This window comes from Drosophila nasuta, chromosome 2R (genome assembly GCF_023558535.2).
Source record: "Drosophila nasuta strain 15112-1781.00 chromosome 2R, ASM2355853v1, whole genome shotgun sequence".
NCBI lineage: Eukaryota > Metazoa > Arthropoda > Insecta > Diptera > Drosophilidae > Drosophila > Drosophila nasuta.
The window spans coordinates 33,317,618-33,329,191 of NC_083456.1; the positions used below are offsets into that span (position 1 = coordinate 33,317,618).

The following is an 11,574-nucleotide window of genomic DNA, read 5'->3' on the forward strand; positions in this document are numbered from 1 at the left end:
TTTGCTCAATAGCCAGACTCTACTGTCGACCAAGCACTCTTTTTCGGACGGCAGTGTTGTAAACAATTACCATGGTCACTTGCCTAGTTCTAGGTACCTGTGTGGCAATTGCTTGAGCAGGTAAACAGGCTGCGACAATGACAAAATTATGGGAAATGCAAAGACATTAAGAAGGGAATTCCTGGAAAATTTCACACTAATTGCAAAAGGGACAGGCGAGTCTGCAAGGACATCGGCAAACTGCAAAATGGGCGCAGACGACGCCGTTGCATGCTGAGCCTATAAAGTAGGACTGCGTCACATTCTCTCGACTCAGTCTTCAGTCTGCGCGTGAAGTGAATCAACCAATTTAATCCACAAGATGAACTATAGAAATCTGTGCAACGTGTTCCTGTTGCTCGTGTTGTGCCACAAGGGAAATGCGTTGCCTGCAGTGGAGACGGCAATTGTGCCAAGTGGAGCGAATACTATTGAGGAGTCGGACAAGTTGCCCGACTCCAACTCGGAGCAAATCAACGCAGCTGCCTCACAGGAGGCGGGCTTGATTGGAGGCAATGCTACTAACCCATCAACGACTGCTGAATCAGAGGCTGTAGATCAGACACTGGTAAGTTGCAGCCAAGTGAGTCAAAAATAGATCTCTAAACAAACACTCTTTCATCTCTAGACAGGTGATAATGAAGCCAGTGCTAGTAGCAACGAACCCGTGTCCATCTACGCTAGTGGACTCATCACTCCAGAGGCCTTTCAGCAGTACCTTAATCAGTACGGCGGTGCGGCTGGTCTAGCTCCTCTGGGAACCGCTTATCCGGCTCCTATAACTGGTCCACCTGGTCTCTATCCTTTTCCCGGTCCCATTGTGGTGCAAACTGGCTACGAGGGCTTCTTGGTGCCGGCTTCCACTGCTGGCAGCTCCAACTCCGAAAGTGCTGCTGATGCGACAACAACTGTGGCCTTGACTCCCGTTGCTGCACCATCCGCCTCGCTCACCTTGAACCCGCTAATGGCCTTCGCATCCAGGCTATTGCCCACCATCTTGATGTCCACACTCTTCCGTATTGCCGCCGTTGTGCTTTCCGCCGTGGGCGTAATCCTCTTTGGAGGCGCCATCACAAACGCTCTCTGCCGCCTCACGCCCATCTGTGATATTTCCGGCAAGGCTGTCACCTATTTTCGCACTGGGGGAGCACAGAATGTGGGTCGCATGCTAGCCGAAGAAATCACCCCGGAACGTGTCCGTAGAACTGCCGAATTTGTTCGCGGAGCCATCGAAAAGTATCGTCAGCTGCAGAAGCTCGTCGATCCCGATTCTTCTACCTAAAACCTTGCAAATGGTCGCCAAACCTCTGCCTCCAAAAGTATTAAATTCTTTCGACTCAATCCTCCTTCCTACTTCCAATCTGCTGAACAACGTGATTACTTTTGTATGTTAGTTGTAATTATAATAATTGCCTGTAACGAAATACAAATATACTTTTAATTGTACTCGCTGTGTTTTGACTCATAGATGGCGCTACAATCGTGCCAAAACAAGCAATCAGCATGACGAGGCATTTTACCCATTAGGAGAACCGCCCATGAGTCAATGCTGCCCCAAGCAGAGTTTTGTTTGTTATAATTATCAGCTTCAAGTGGCCGAAATACTTGAAGCATATAAAATCGACCGAGTACAACGAACAAACCAAGCACCCGAAAAGCTGATGAAATACAATAAAACTTGAAGTAAATAAAATCGGCGGAGTACAACGAACAAACTTAATGCTGATGAGCCAGATAAATGTCATAAGTAATAATTATAATGGTTGGGTTTTTAAATTACATAACATTTATTTACTTTAAACAAACAACAATGAGAATTCTGAAACTTTGGTAATTACAAATTTACTTAGAGGGAAACTTTGCTTCAAACCATTTCTTGGTTTCCAACACACCCTCCCAGTTCTCGTCCCAGCCGGGAGTCACAGTCTGGGCATTCTCGTACCATTTCTCGACATTGGGATAGTCACTGAGCTGGAAGCCAGTGACTGTAAAGGTCGACACTGTGGCCAAGAGTGAAATGTCAGCGATGGTCAGCTGACTGCCAGCCATGTAGTCTTGACCCTCCAAGAAAGTGTTGAGGAAGCCAAAGGCGTCCTGAATCTTCTTGTATGCCTCCGGATCAGCGGGCTTGTTGTACATCAACTGGGGATAGTAATAGTCGGCAAACGACTTGTACAGCGTACCCATGTCGAAGTACAGACGCTGATTGATCACAGCCTGCTGCTCGGGATCCTTGGGATACAGCGAATCATCCTTGCCGTACTTCTCAACCAGATATACAAGAATAGCACGTGATTCCCACAAGACGAAGCCATCGTCCACGATGGTGGGAATAGTATGTTGGGGATTGATCTTCACAAACTCGGGTTTCAGGTGCTCACCCTCCATGAGATTGAGGACTTTCTTGTTGAGCTCCACGCCCAAGGCCTTGGCCGTCATAATAACTGCGCGACAAGGCGCCGAACCAGCCAAATAATAAAAGTCCATGTCTGATAAGTTAGTTGCTTACTTTGTTGTTTACCACAAGAACTCTGAGAGCAAACTGAATGTTGAGCGAGCGGAACGTGCTCTTTATATACGCGAAAGCTCTTTGAATATTCTGACTCACATGTTTGACAATTACCTATGATTATATACGTGTATTCGTATGATATTTTATTCATTTGATTCCGTTTGTCATTGTTAGTCTTAGTTTCTCTAGTACTTATGTTGCAAACATCACTGCGAAGAGCTGTGAGATACCCTAACGTTTATTCTGATTTATTTAAAAACATAAAGTATGCCCAAGAATGCAAATATATAGTACATTTGATAGATGGCGCCAGTGTGCCGTTTTGAAATTATTAGAAAAAATAACCTGCTTAATTGGCGGTGACTGGAATCAGGGATCTAAACATGAAAAATTACTTTATTTGTGGGCGTACTCACATATCAACATTCCTAATTAAAAGTATCTTGTCGATGCAAATACTGAAAGCAATATTTCATTCTGAAATCTATACGTTACCTAGAGTAACTATAAACCTTTATGAGTTCCTCATAATTAAGGAGCATACTCTTAGATTATAATATGAATCAACATAGTTATCTAAGTTTAACGCACGACTACGGTACTATCTTGAATTTATAATCAGGTCTATATATAGAAGTTCGACACGCGACCCTATGCCTGCTGTTCCCACAGGTTCCCGCCATTCTTCACCACTTCAGATTTACTGCCCCAGTACTATCAATAAATCGATAATTCAACGAGGGAGTCATTGACTTATCATTTGAACTTCGAAGTACATCGAATAGATTTAATGATAAATCTAAAAAGAGATTGCATACTCGAAGATAATTTGTAGAAAAGAGATGTATTTAATTTATTGACAGGGTATTAACATTTAAGAGAAGTTTAAATAAATAGGCTGAATATAAACATTTAGATTCTAGGTAATACTAATATTGTTACAATTTGAAATTGGCCAGTGCCTCCCGCATGCTTTCCCAGGTCTCGGCAAATCCAGGAATAACCTTCTTTGCATTTGTGTACCACTTGTCCACATTGGGATATTCGCTGATCTTGAATCCCAATGCCTCGAAGGTGGACACAGAGCCAACAAGGATATATCAGCAACGGTTAGCTTATCACCTGCCGCATAAAGTTGACCCTCTAAGAAAGTATTGAAAAAGCTGAAGGCTTCCTCACATTTCTTGAATTTCTCAGGATCAGCGGGCTGCTTAAGGAGATATTGAACAACGTAATAGTCGGCGAATGCCTTCATCAGGACACCGCTGTCGAAGTACAGTCGCTGATTAACCACCGCCTGCTTCTGCAGATCCTTGGGGAAAAGAGAGTCGTCCTTGCCGAACTTCTGGGTCAGATAGACGAGGATAGCACGCGATTCCCACAAGGCGAAGCCATTGTCCACGATGGTGGGGATGGTGTGTTGGGGATTGATCTTCACGAACTCGGGTTTTAGGTGCTCACCCTCCGGAAGGCTTAAGAGCTTCTTGTTGAGCTCGATTCCCAGAGTCTTGGCAGCCATAAGGATAGCACGGCAGGGTGCTGAGGCAGGAGCGTAGTAAAAATCCATTTTTTGATAGCTTATTGTTTCACTTTTAAGTTAAGAGCGATGACTGAATTTGAAAGAGAAATTTCCGCCTTTTTATAGCAGCCACTGCTGAATATTTATTGTTTATCATTATTAGTTGCAAGTTCTCTTCGATGTTTTACGTACAGCTAAGAGCTTATAGCTTTATCTATTTGCGATACCTTGGAGACTCTTATTTATTTGTCACTATTTACTCAGTACTTTTTTTAGTAAGATAAGCAAATCGATATTGTGAATTACCTACTCTTTACAAACATAATTACAAAGCTTTGCTGGAGTGATAAGAGCTTCACCTCTTGTCGTCAGCTTAATACAAACGAGTCGTGCCCCTCTCTTACTTAATGGACATACTCTTAGACAATAATATGAATCAACAAAGTTATCTATGCTTATCGCACAACCATGGTACTATCTTGAATAATCAGATTTTTATATAGGAGAAAGACACGCGACCGTATGCTGACTTTTCCACAGGTGCTCTTCTTTCTTGGCCACGTCAGCCTTATGGCTCGCAATAGTATCTATTAAATTATCATCCATAGTAAGGTCGTCTCCCATTTCAGTGCAATTTAATAATCTATTCAATCATAAGTCAAGCTAAGAGATTGCACACACTGTGATATTTTGATCAGTAGTAGAAAAAGTATTTATTTTGTTTACGCATTTTTTATTGTAAAATACAACCTGAGAACTCTCTCTTATATACAAATTTAGATTATACTTGAAAGTTTATACTCTCAGTGCACAATCTGAGGCATTTTGTAGAATAATAAAATAAATATTCTTTTTGTTTACACATTTTTAATTGCAAAATAAAAACTGAGAACTCTCTTAAATAAATACAATACAAAATTTAGATTATACGTTAAAGTTTAAACTCTTATTTCAACTGTTTGAAAATCGCGATTGCCTGCTGCAAGGCTTCCCAATTCTCCGTCCATCCGGAAACAACCTTCTGGGCATTTGCGTACCATTTGGCCACGTTGGGATATTCGCTGATCTTGAACTCCACAGCCTCGAAAGTGGACACAGAAGCCAACAAGGATATATCAGCGATGGTCAGCTTATCACCAGCCACATAGAGCTGACCCTCCAAGAAAGTGTTGAGGAAGGCAAAGGCCTCCTCGACCTTCTTGTATTTCTCGGGATCAGCGGGCTGCTTCAGGCGGAGCTGAGGATAGTAATAGTCGGCGAAGCTCTTCATCAGGACACCGCTGTCGAAGTACAGGCGCTGATTGACCACAGCCTGCTTCTGCAGGTCCTTGGGGTACAGCGAATCGTCCTTGCCGTACTTCTGGGCCAGGTAGACGAGAATAGCACGCGATTCCCACAGAGTGAAACCATTGTCTACAATGGTTGGTACCGTGTGCTGGGGATTGATCTTCACGAACTCTGGTTTTAGCTGTTCACCTTCCAGGAGATTCAACTGCTTCTTGTTGAGCTCGATCCCCAGAGTCTTGGCTGCCATAAGGACAGCTCGGCAGGGGCCTGAGGGTGGTGCGTAGTAGAAGTCCATATTGGGATAACTTGTTATTTCACTTTAAAGGTAAGAGCTGTGACTGTGTTTAAGAGAGTATGCCGCCCGCTTTTTATAGCCGCCGCTTGCGAGCATTTTTTGTTTGTCATTATTAGTTGCTAATTCTCTTCGCGTGATTGACGCACTGCTAAGAGCTTATTTGTTTGTTTGTCTATACGTGAAATCGTTGACACTCTTACTCTTACCGTCCCATTCATTCATTACTATTTACTATATCTGTGCTTTTTCTTAATAAGATAAGCAAATCAATATGCCAAATATACTACTCTTGAAGTGCGCGATAAGAGAGCTTTGCGGGGTGATAACAGCTGTTAACTTATCGTTAATTAAACATCATAATGAGGTTCATAATCAATGTGCGAAAAGATTGTTTAAATGTCTTTAAATAGAACACCGAGGGTAGTTTGAACGATCTTATAATCGTAAAATAATTAATAATAAAATTGCATTACGATCATAACTCAATATTCGAGTGTTGGACAAAAGATTCATTGGGTATTTCCCTATTTAAAAATAATTTAGTACATTACGAAATTTAATATACGGTTTTTTTTAAGCAAAAACTAGAAATCCACTAAAGATACTCTAATTTGAATCTTTTATTGTTGAGTAATTAATGGCACGCCTTATGAATGTAATCACAAACTGTGTCAAAAATTTGAATATCTATCTGGTTTTTGCTAAATAGCTTCCATAGCGTTTTTTTGATTTGCATATTATAAAACTGAACACATTTTTAGTATATAATACTATTTATTTCTTTATAACATATAACATATATCAAATATTAATTATAAATTATACATTTTAATGGTGTACTTGGAGTTTACTTCTTCTGTGCTGCCTCCAAACGCTTTGTGTATTCCTTGGCAGCCTCAACGTTCTCCTCCCAGCCAGGAGCCTCCTTCTGAACACTGTTGTACCACTTCAGTACGTTGGGATAGCTGTCGATCTTGAAGTTGACAGCCAAGTAGGTTGTCACAGTAACGAGGATGGCAATATCGGCAACTGTGAAGTGATCGCCAGCAACGTACTTTTCACCTTCCAAGAAGGTGTTCAGGAACTCAAAGGCAGCCTCGACCTTTTTGAATTTCTCGGGATCAGCGGGAGCCTCATCACGGAAAATGGGGTAGTAATATTCACCGAAGGCTTGAGTTAGAACACCCAAATCGAAGTGAAGACGCTGGTTGACCACAGCCTGCTTCTGAGGATCCTTGGGGAAGAGAGAATCATCCTTGCCGTACTTCTCAGCCAGATAGACCATGATAGCACGCGACTCCCAAACGGAGAAGCCATTGTCCACGAGAGTGGGAACAGTATGCTGAGGATTGATCTTCAGATACTCTGGCTTCAGTTGCTCCTTCTCGTAGGTGTTCACTACGATTCTGTTGGGCGTGACGCCGACTGCGGCGGCGGTCATGACGACAGCGCGGCTGGGTGATGCGAAGGGCAAATAATACAGGTCCATGTCTTTTTCTCGCGAACAGTAAATGACTACTAAAATTGCCTTGACAATTGAAAAGCTTTTATAGATGTGGCTGCCGATCTGCGTTGCTCTTTCTTCACTCTCTTTTTTAGTCGCCTGGGGGGCTCACGCACACACGTACACAAGCGTATCTATGTATGTGTGAGTGTGTTCTGGCAATCGAACGATTTATTACAGTACAACAAACACATCTCTATGCAAGCCGGCAATCAAGCCCACTTGAGTATACATATGCAGTCATAAACTCTCCATAATGTGTTTATTCAATTATAAATATGTGCAAGTATGTGTCAACATATGCACGTAATAAATAATAAATGCCGGTTGCCGGCACAAACTGTTCAAATTGTTTACTGAAATTCGGTCGTATATTCGAATAATAAATACGAGTGGTTATCTAGAATACTCACATACACATGCTGGAGAACAAACAAATATGTGTGCACATACTCTGCTGATATGATGCCAAAAAAATGTTTTGCAAAAACAAGCACTTTTATAGCTATATAAAACATAGTTCATACATACATATGTACATATACATATACACATACATAAGTACATAGATATAATGCTACGCTTGGAAACATGGTAAGTCAACAAAACTTGATTAACTTTTATAGCGGTTGTTAAAAATATCCACATACAAACGAAAATAATTAATTATTTCGTACAATTAGCTTTTTTCGCGTTAGAACAATACAATATACAAATACATACGAGTACATACAAATGTGAACTGTGAAAAAATACACATACACACAAAAATTGCACGCTCCAGCTGCCTCTCCATCAAAGCATCTTTGTGAGCACACGACAAACATACAAATATTTGCTTAAATATTCAAGTTTGTAGGTATGTATGTACACACATATGCACAATATATACAAACAGCAATTTGCGAGTATGTTTCTGCGCTGTACAGTGTACACACAAATAGACTGTCTAAATAATTTGCTCTCGCTCTCTTCGTTGTATCTCTTCGCTTAAGTCTCTTTGGAGATCAAAGCTCTTCTAATGTGACGTATGCTCAGCTCTTCTAATGTGACGTATACGTAGGAAAAGTATGCAAACTGCTAAACTGGTTTCGAAGCAAGCTTAGCTTTTATTATTTGGTAAACGCCTTGACCTTTCTCTATACCATATAAATGCTCTTCGTCAGAGAATTGTGCGTGAAATCCCAAAGCGTTGAGACGCTGTGTGTCTTTTGTTTATGTTTTTCGTTTCGCTGAACTACAAAAAATAAAAACTATGTATGCTTTGATGAGTAATACTTTATAGTCGACACCGGCTTAAGCGGCTTGTGGTCTGTGGGAATCACAAACTTGAGCTTTGAATGTTCGAGAATCATTTACTGCTAATTGCCGGCTAACCAAGTTGCATGTGTATGTGTGAAATGAACTTTAGTTAGACTCTCTTATGTTGACGCATAAAGTTTGTTATTTTCGTATTCATATTTCGTTTGCGGCATTTCTGACGTGTACAAACAAAATGTATGAGTGTGCGTATGCTACACTTGTTTACTATTGGGCTTTTGTGCAATGTCATGCTGAGAATAAAGTTTGTCGTTGCGAAACTGATAAATCAGGCAGCCTATAGTGTTCACATGGAAATCCCGTAGAATGTTCTGGTGCTGTCTTGTGAAATTCTATGCTCTTAATGCTCGCAATGACTTGCATAAATTGCCTATTGATTGTTTATTACATTGGATCCGTAATCCATCTACCAAATAATCAACAATCCTGTTATTATTTACCTTTCGATTGTACATAGTACCCTCTGACCACGATGTGTTAATGTAGCCACAATGGACATTAGGATAATGGCAGGATAATTTAACATACACACGCAACTAACATCCCAATTGTATTTAATCTGCGGACAACGCAGCTGAACTGGATTGTAAATATTCTGTTCAACTTATCGCTTCGTTATTCCGAATTCAAATAGAGCGGCAATTCAGGAGTGACAGGAAACACTTTAATGTCCGCCAGGACCATTAATTGTCCTTCTTCTTGGAATATAGTTGGGCAAGGAAAGCATTTTTTGGCGTGACTATGTTTATTACTTTTTGGACGCACTGTCGATGAGTGTGCTTGCTAAGCTAAGCCAAGGTATGATTAATATAACCTTCTTTGGCGGCATTCCATTGTGGTTCGATATAATGCGAATACTACTTATTTAGATGCCATCTGGATACACTCTTTACATAGGCCAGTGCTATTAATTGTTCAGTCGAAGAGGGCGTAGGCAGGCTTTAGACTTAGAGACCCATTGTTGTATAGCTTTCAAGGTCACACTGTACTAATGCGACTTTCAAAGTACTTTTCCATCCCTCGCTATTAATTACCTACTGAATGTTTGAATACATAGTATGTACATATGTATGTGTATGTAAATAGTTTGTTCTGATTCACACACAACTGGTTTCGATTAATTTTAAAACCTAATCTGTGTTTGGAATGCTGCCGCAACAAAAGCTTTGGGCAGCTGCACGAGAATTAAAACAATTTGTACAATGGAAATAAACAAAATTGTTTATAATGTGTAGTTGTAATTACATGCCGATTCGTATGTGTAGAGAATGCATAACTATGTCTATATACAAGTGTGTATAAGGGAATTTAAAATAAATATGCCCACAGGCTACACACAGAAATATTGTAGGCAAACAAAAATGTGAATAAATTAGCAAACAAAAAAGAGGAGACAAAAATCAACTGAGCGAAGAGAGCGGCAAAATAACTCTCCAAAATCGGGGCGATCAGCAATCCAGAGTAACTAGTTTATTAGAAAGTTGCCGGTTGTGAAAACTGATTTTTCATTTGGGGGCAGAAGTGAAGGGTATGCTGCAAGTTGCAATATAATTCATAATATTCGGCTATGCCACATCGACATCGGCCACTATTTACATATTATGTACGTAGATAGCTGTATAAAAGCCCAAGCCCACATACATACACACAAATACGTGCAAACGGAGCAAAAACAAGCGGACACAAAAACAACGCCAAACACGCGAAATCAACTCTCTCGCTCTCGCCTATTCGTGATATCAACATGCTTACGCACACACATGCATGACTGACCCCCCTGCGAGCTGCCTTGTTTGTCGTACTTTTGGCACTAACATGGCGGTTGCTCACTCGCGAGTCGCGACTCGCGATTTGAGAGCGAGCGAGTCAGCAACATCGCGACCGGCGTCTATAAAAGCCGAACCTCTCTCCAGAGACGGACAGTATTGCTTGATACTTGGTACAGTGCGCCGCGTCTTAACTACAATCCCAAATGTAAGTGTTTCATGTGTATCTATTGAATTGGTGTTGTTTCCTTTGTGTATGAAAAAGAACTTGTTGAGCCAAAGACAAAAAAATAAGAGCGCAAATATGAACTCAAGTGTGCAACAAAAAGGGAAAAATCCCAAATGACATCATCACCATCATTTCCAAGTGCAAAGGATTTAATATTGAATTATTTTTGTGCTTCTATTATTATAGTAAATATGGTTGACTTCTACTATCTGCCCGGCTCCTCGCCCTGCCGCTCCGTCATCATGACAGCCAAGGCTGTTGGTGTTGAGCTCAACAAGAAGCTGCTCAACCTGCAGGCCGGCGAGCACCTGAAGCCAGAGTTCTTGAAGATCAACCCCCCAGCACACCATTCCCACATTGGTGGACAACGGTTTCGCCCTGTGGGAATCGCGCGCTATTCTCGTCTACCTGGTGGAGAAGTACGGCAAGACCGACTCCCTGTACCCCAAGTGCCCCAAGAAGCGCGCTCTGATCAACCAGCGCCTGTACTTCGACATGGGCACTCTGTACCAGAGCTTTGCCAACTACTACTATCCCCAGGTCTTCGCCAAGGCCCCTGCTGATCCAGAGGCCTTCAAGAAGATTGAGGCTGCCTTCGACTTCCTGAACACCTTCCTCGAGGGTCAGGAGTATGCTGCTGGTGACTCGCTTACCGTTGCCGATATTGCTCTGGTTGCCTCCGTTTCTACCTTTGAGGTGGCTGGCTTCGAGATCAGCAAGTATGCCAATGTGAACAAGTGGTACGAGAACGCCAAGAAGGTCACTCCCGGCTGGGATGAGAACTGGGCCGGTTGCGTGGAGTTCAAGAAATACTTCGAATAAGCGATATGATATTTATTTCCAATTTTTATACATTAATTTATTCTTTACCGTTGTGTGCTAATTTGCTAGATGCAAATCAAAATCCCCTAATATAAATAAAATGTATTCACTTTTATTGAATACAACTCAATATATGAATTTCTGTGTTAATTAAAATTCTAATTGGTGGGTGTGAGGAGCCGGTTACCGGCAATATCTTGTTAATTAATTTTTCAGCTGCATCTAGAACTTCTCTTAGTGTAGACTTGTTTGTTTGCATCTCTGTGCGTCTCTCTCTCTCT

At 41.4% G+C, this 11,574-nt stretch overlaps 5 protein-coding genes and 1 pseudogene across 5 annotated transcripts; 2 read left to right on the forward strand and 4 right to left on the reverse strand.

Moving 5' to 3' along the window:
* Positions 1-361: 361 nt before the first annotated feature.
* Positions 362-1,477, forward strand: LOC132787856 (uncharacterized). Its single transcript, XM_060795190.1, has 2 exons — positions 362-607; positions 668-1,477. Exons 1-2 carry the CDS (start codon positions 362-364, stop codon positions 1,319-1,321), a joined length of 900 nt encoding a protein of 299 aa, XP_060651173.1. The 3' UTR covers positions 1,322-1,477.
* Positions 1,478-1,793: 316 nt separating this feature from the next.
* Positions 1,794-2,570, reverse strand: LOC132786279 (glutathione S-transferase 1-1-like). Its single transcript, XM_060792773.1, has one exon. The coding sequence runs from the start codon at positions 2,524-2,526 to the stop codon at positions 1,882-1,884; it is 645 nt and encodes a 214-aa protein (XP_060648756.1). The 5' UTR covers positions 2,527-2,570; the 3' UTR covers positions 1,794-1,881.
* Positions 2,571-3,417: 847 nt separating this feature from the next.
* LOC132784851 (glutathione S-transferase 1-1-like) lies at positions 3,418-4,148 on the reverse strand (annotated as a pseudogene).
* A 769-nt stretch (positions 4,149-4,917) lies between these two features.
* LOC132785542 (glutathione S-transferase 1-1-like) lies at positions 4,918-5,711 on the reverse strand. Its single transcript, XM_060791691.1, has one exon. The coding sequence runs from the start codon at positions 5,650-5,652 to the stop codon at positions 5,017-5,019; it is 636 nt and encodes a 211-aa protein (XP_060647674.1). The 5' UTR covers positions 5,653-5,711; the 3' UTR covers positions 4,918-5,016.
* A 695-nt stretch (positions 5,712-6,406) lies between these two features.
* Positions 6,407-7,181, reverse strand: LOC132785541 (glutathione S-transferase D5-like). The gene has a single exon (XM_060791689.1). It carries the CDS (start codon positions 7,139-7,141, stop codon positions 6,500-6,502), a length of 642 nt encoding a protein of 213 aa, XP_060647672.1. The 5' UTR covers positions 7,142-7,181; the 3' UTR covers positions 6,407-6,499.
* Positions 7,182-10,304: 3,123 nt separating this feature from the next.
* On the forward strand, positions 10,305-11,431 carry LOC132784214 (glutathione S-transferase 1-1). Its single transcript, XM_060789660.1, is given in 3 exon segments — positions 10,305-10,450; positions 10,658-10,806; positions 10,808-11,431. Coding segments are annotated over 2 exon segments (630 nt in total). The 5' UTR covers positions 10,305-10,450; positions 10,658-10,662; the 3' UTR covers positions 11,294-11,431.
* Positions 11,432-11,574: the final 143 nt, after the last annotated feature.

Excerpts from the sequence above, each read along its gene's own strand:
- LOC132785542 (XM_060791691.1), bottom strand. The coding sequence starts at position 5,652 with ATGGACTTCTACTACGCACCACCCTCAGGCCCCTGCCGAGCTGTCCTT.
- LOC132785541 (XM_060791689.1), bottom strand. The coding sequence starts at position 7,141 with ATGGACCTGTATTATTTGCCCTTCGCATCACCCAGCCGCGCTGTCGTC.
- LOC132787856 (XM_060795190.1), top strand. The coding sequence starts at position 362 with ATGAACTATAGAAATCTGTGCAACGTGTTCCTGTTGCTCGTGTTGTGC. Across the intron at positions 608-667 it reads AGGCTGTAGATCAGACACTG|ACAGGTGATAATGAAGCCAG; the intron begins GTAAGTTGCAGC and ends TTTCATCTCTAG.
- LOC132786279 (XM_060792773.1), bottom strand. The coding sequence starts at position 2,526 with ATGGACTTTTATTATTTGGCTGGTTCGGCGCCTTGTCGCGCAGTTATT.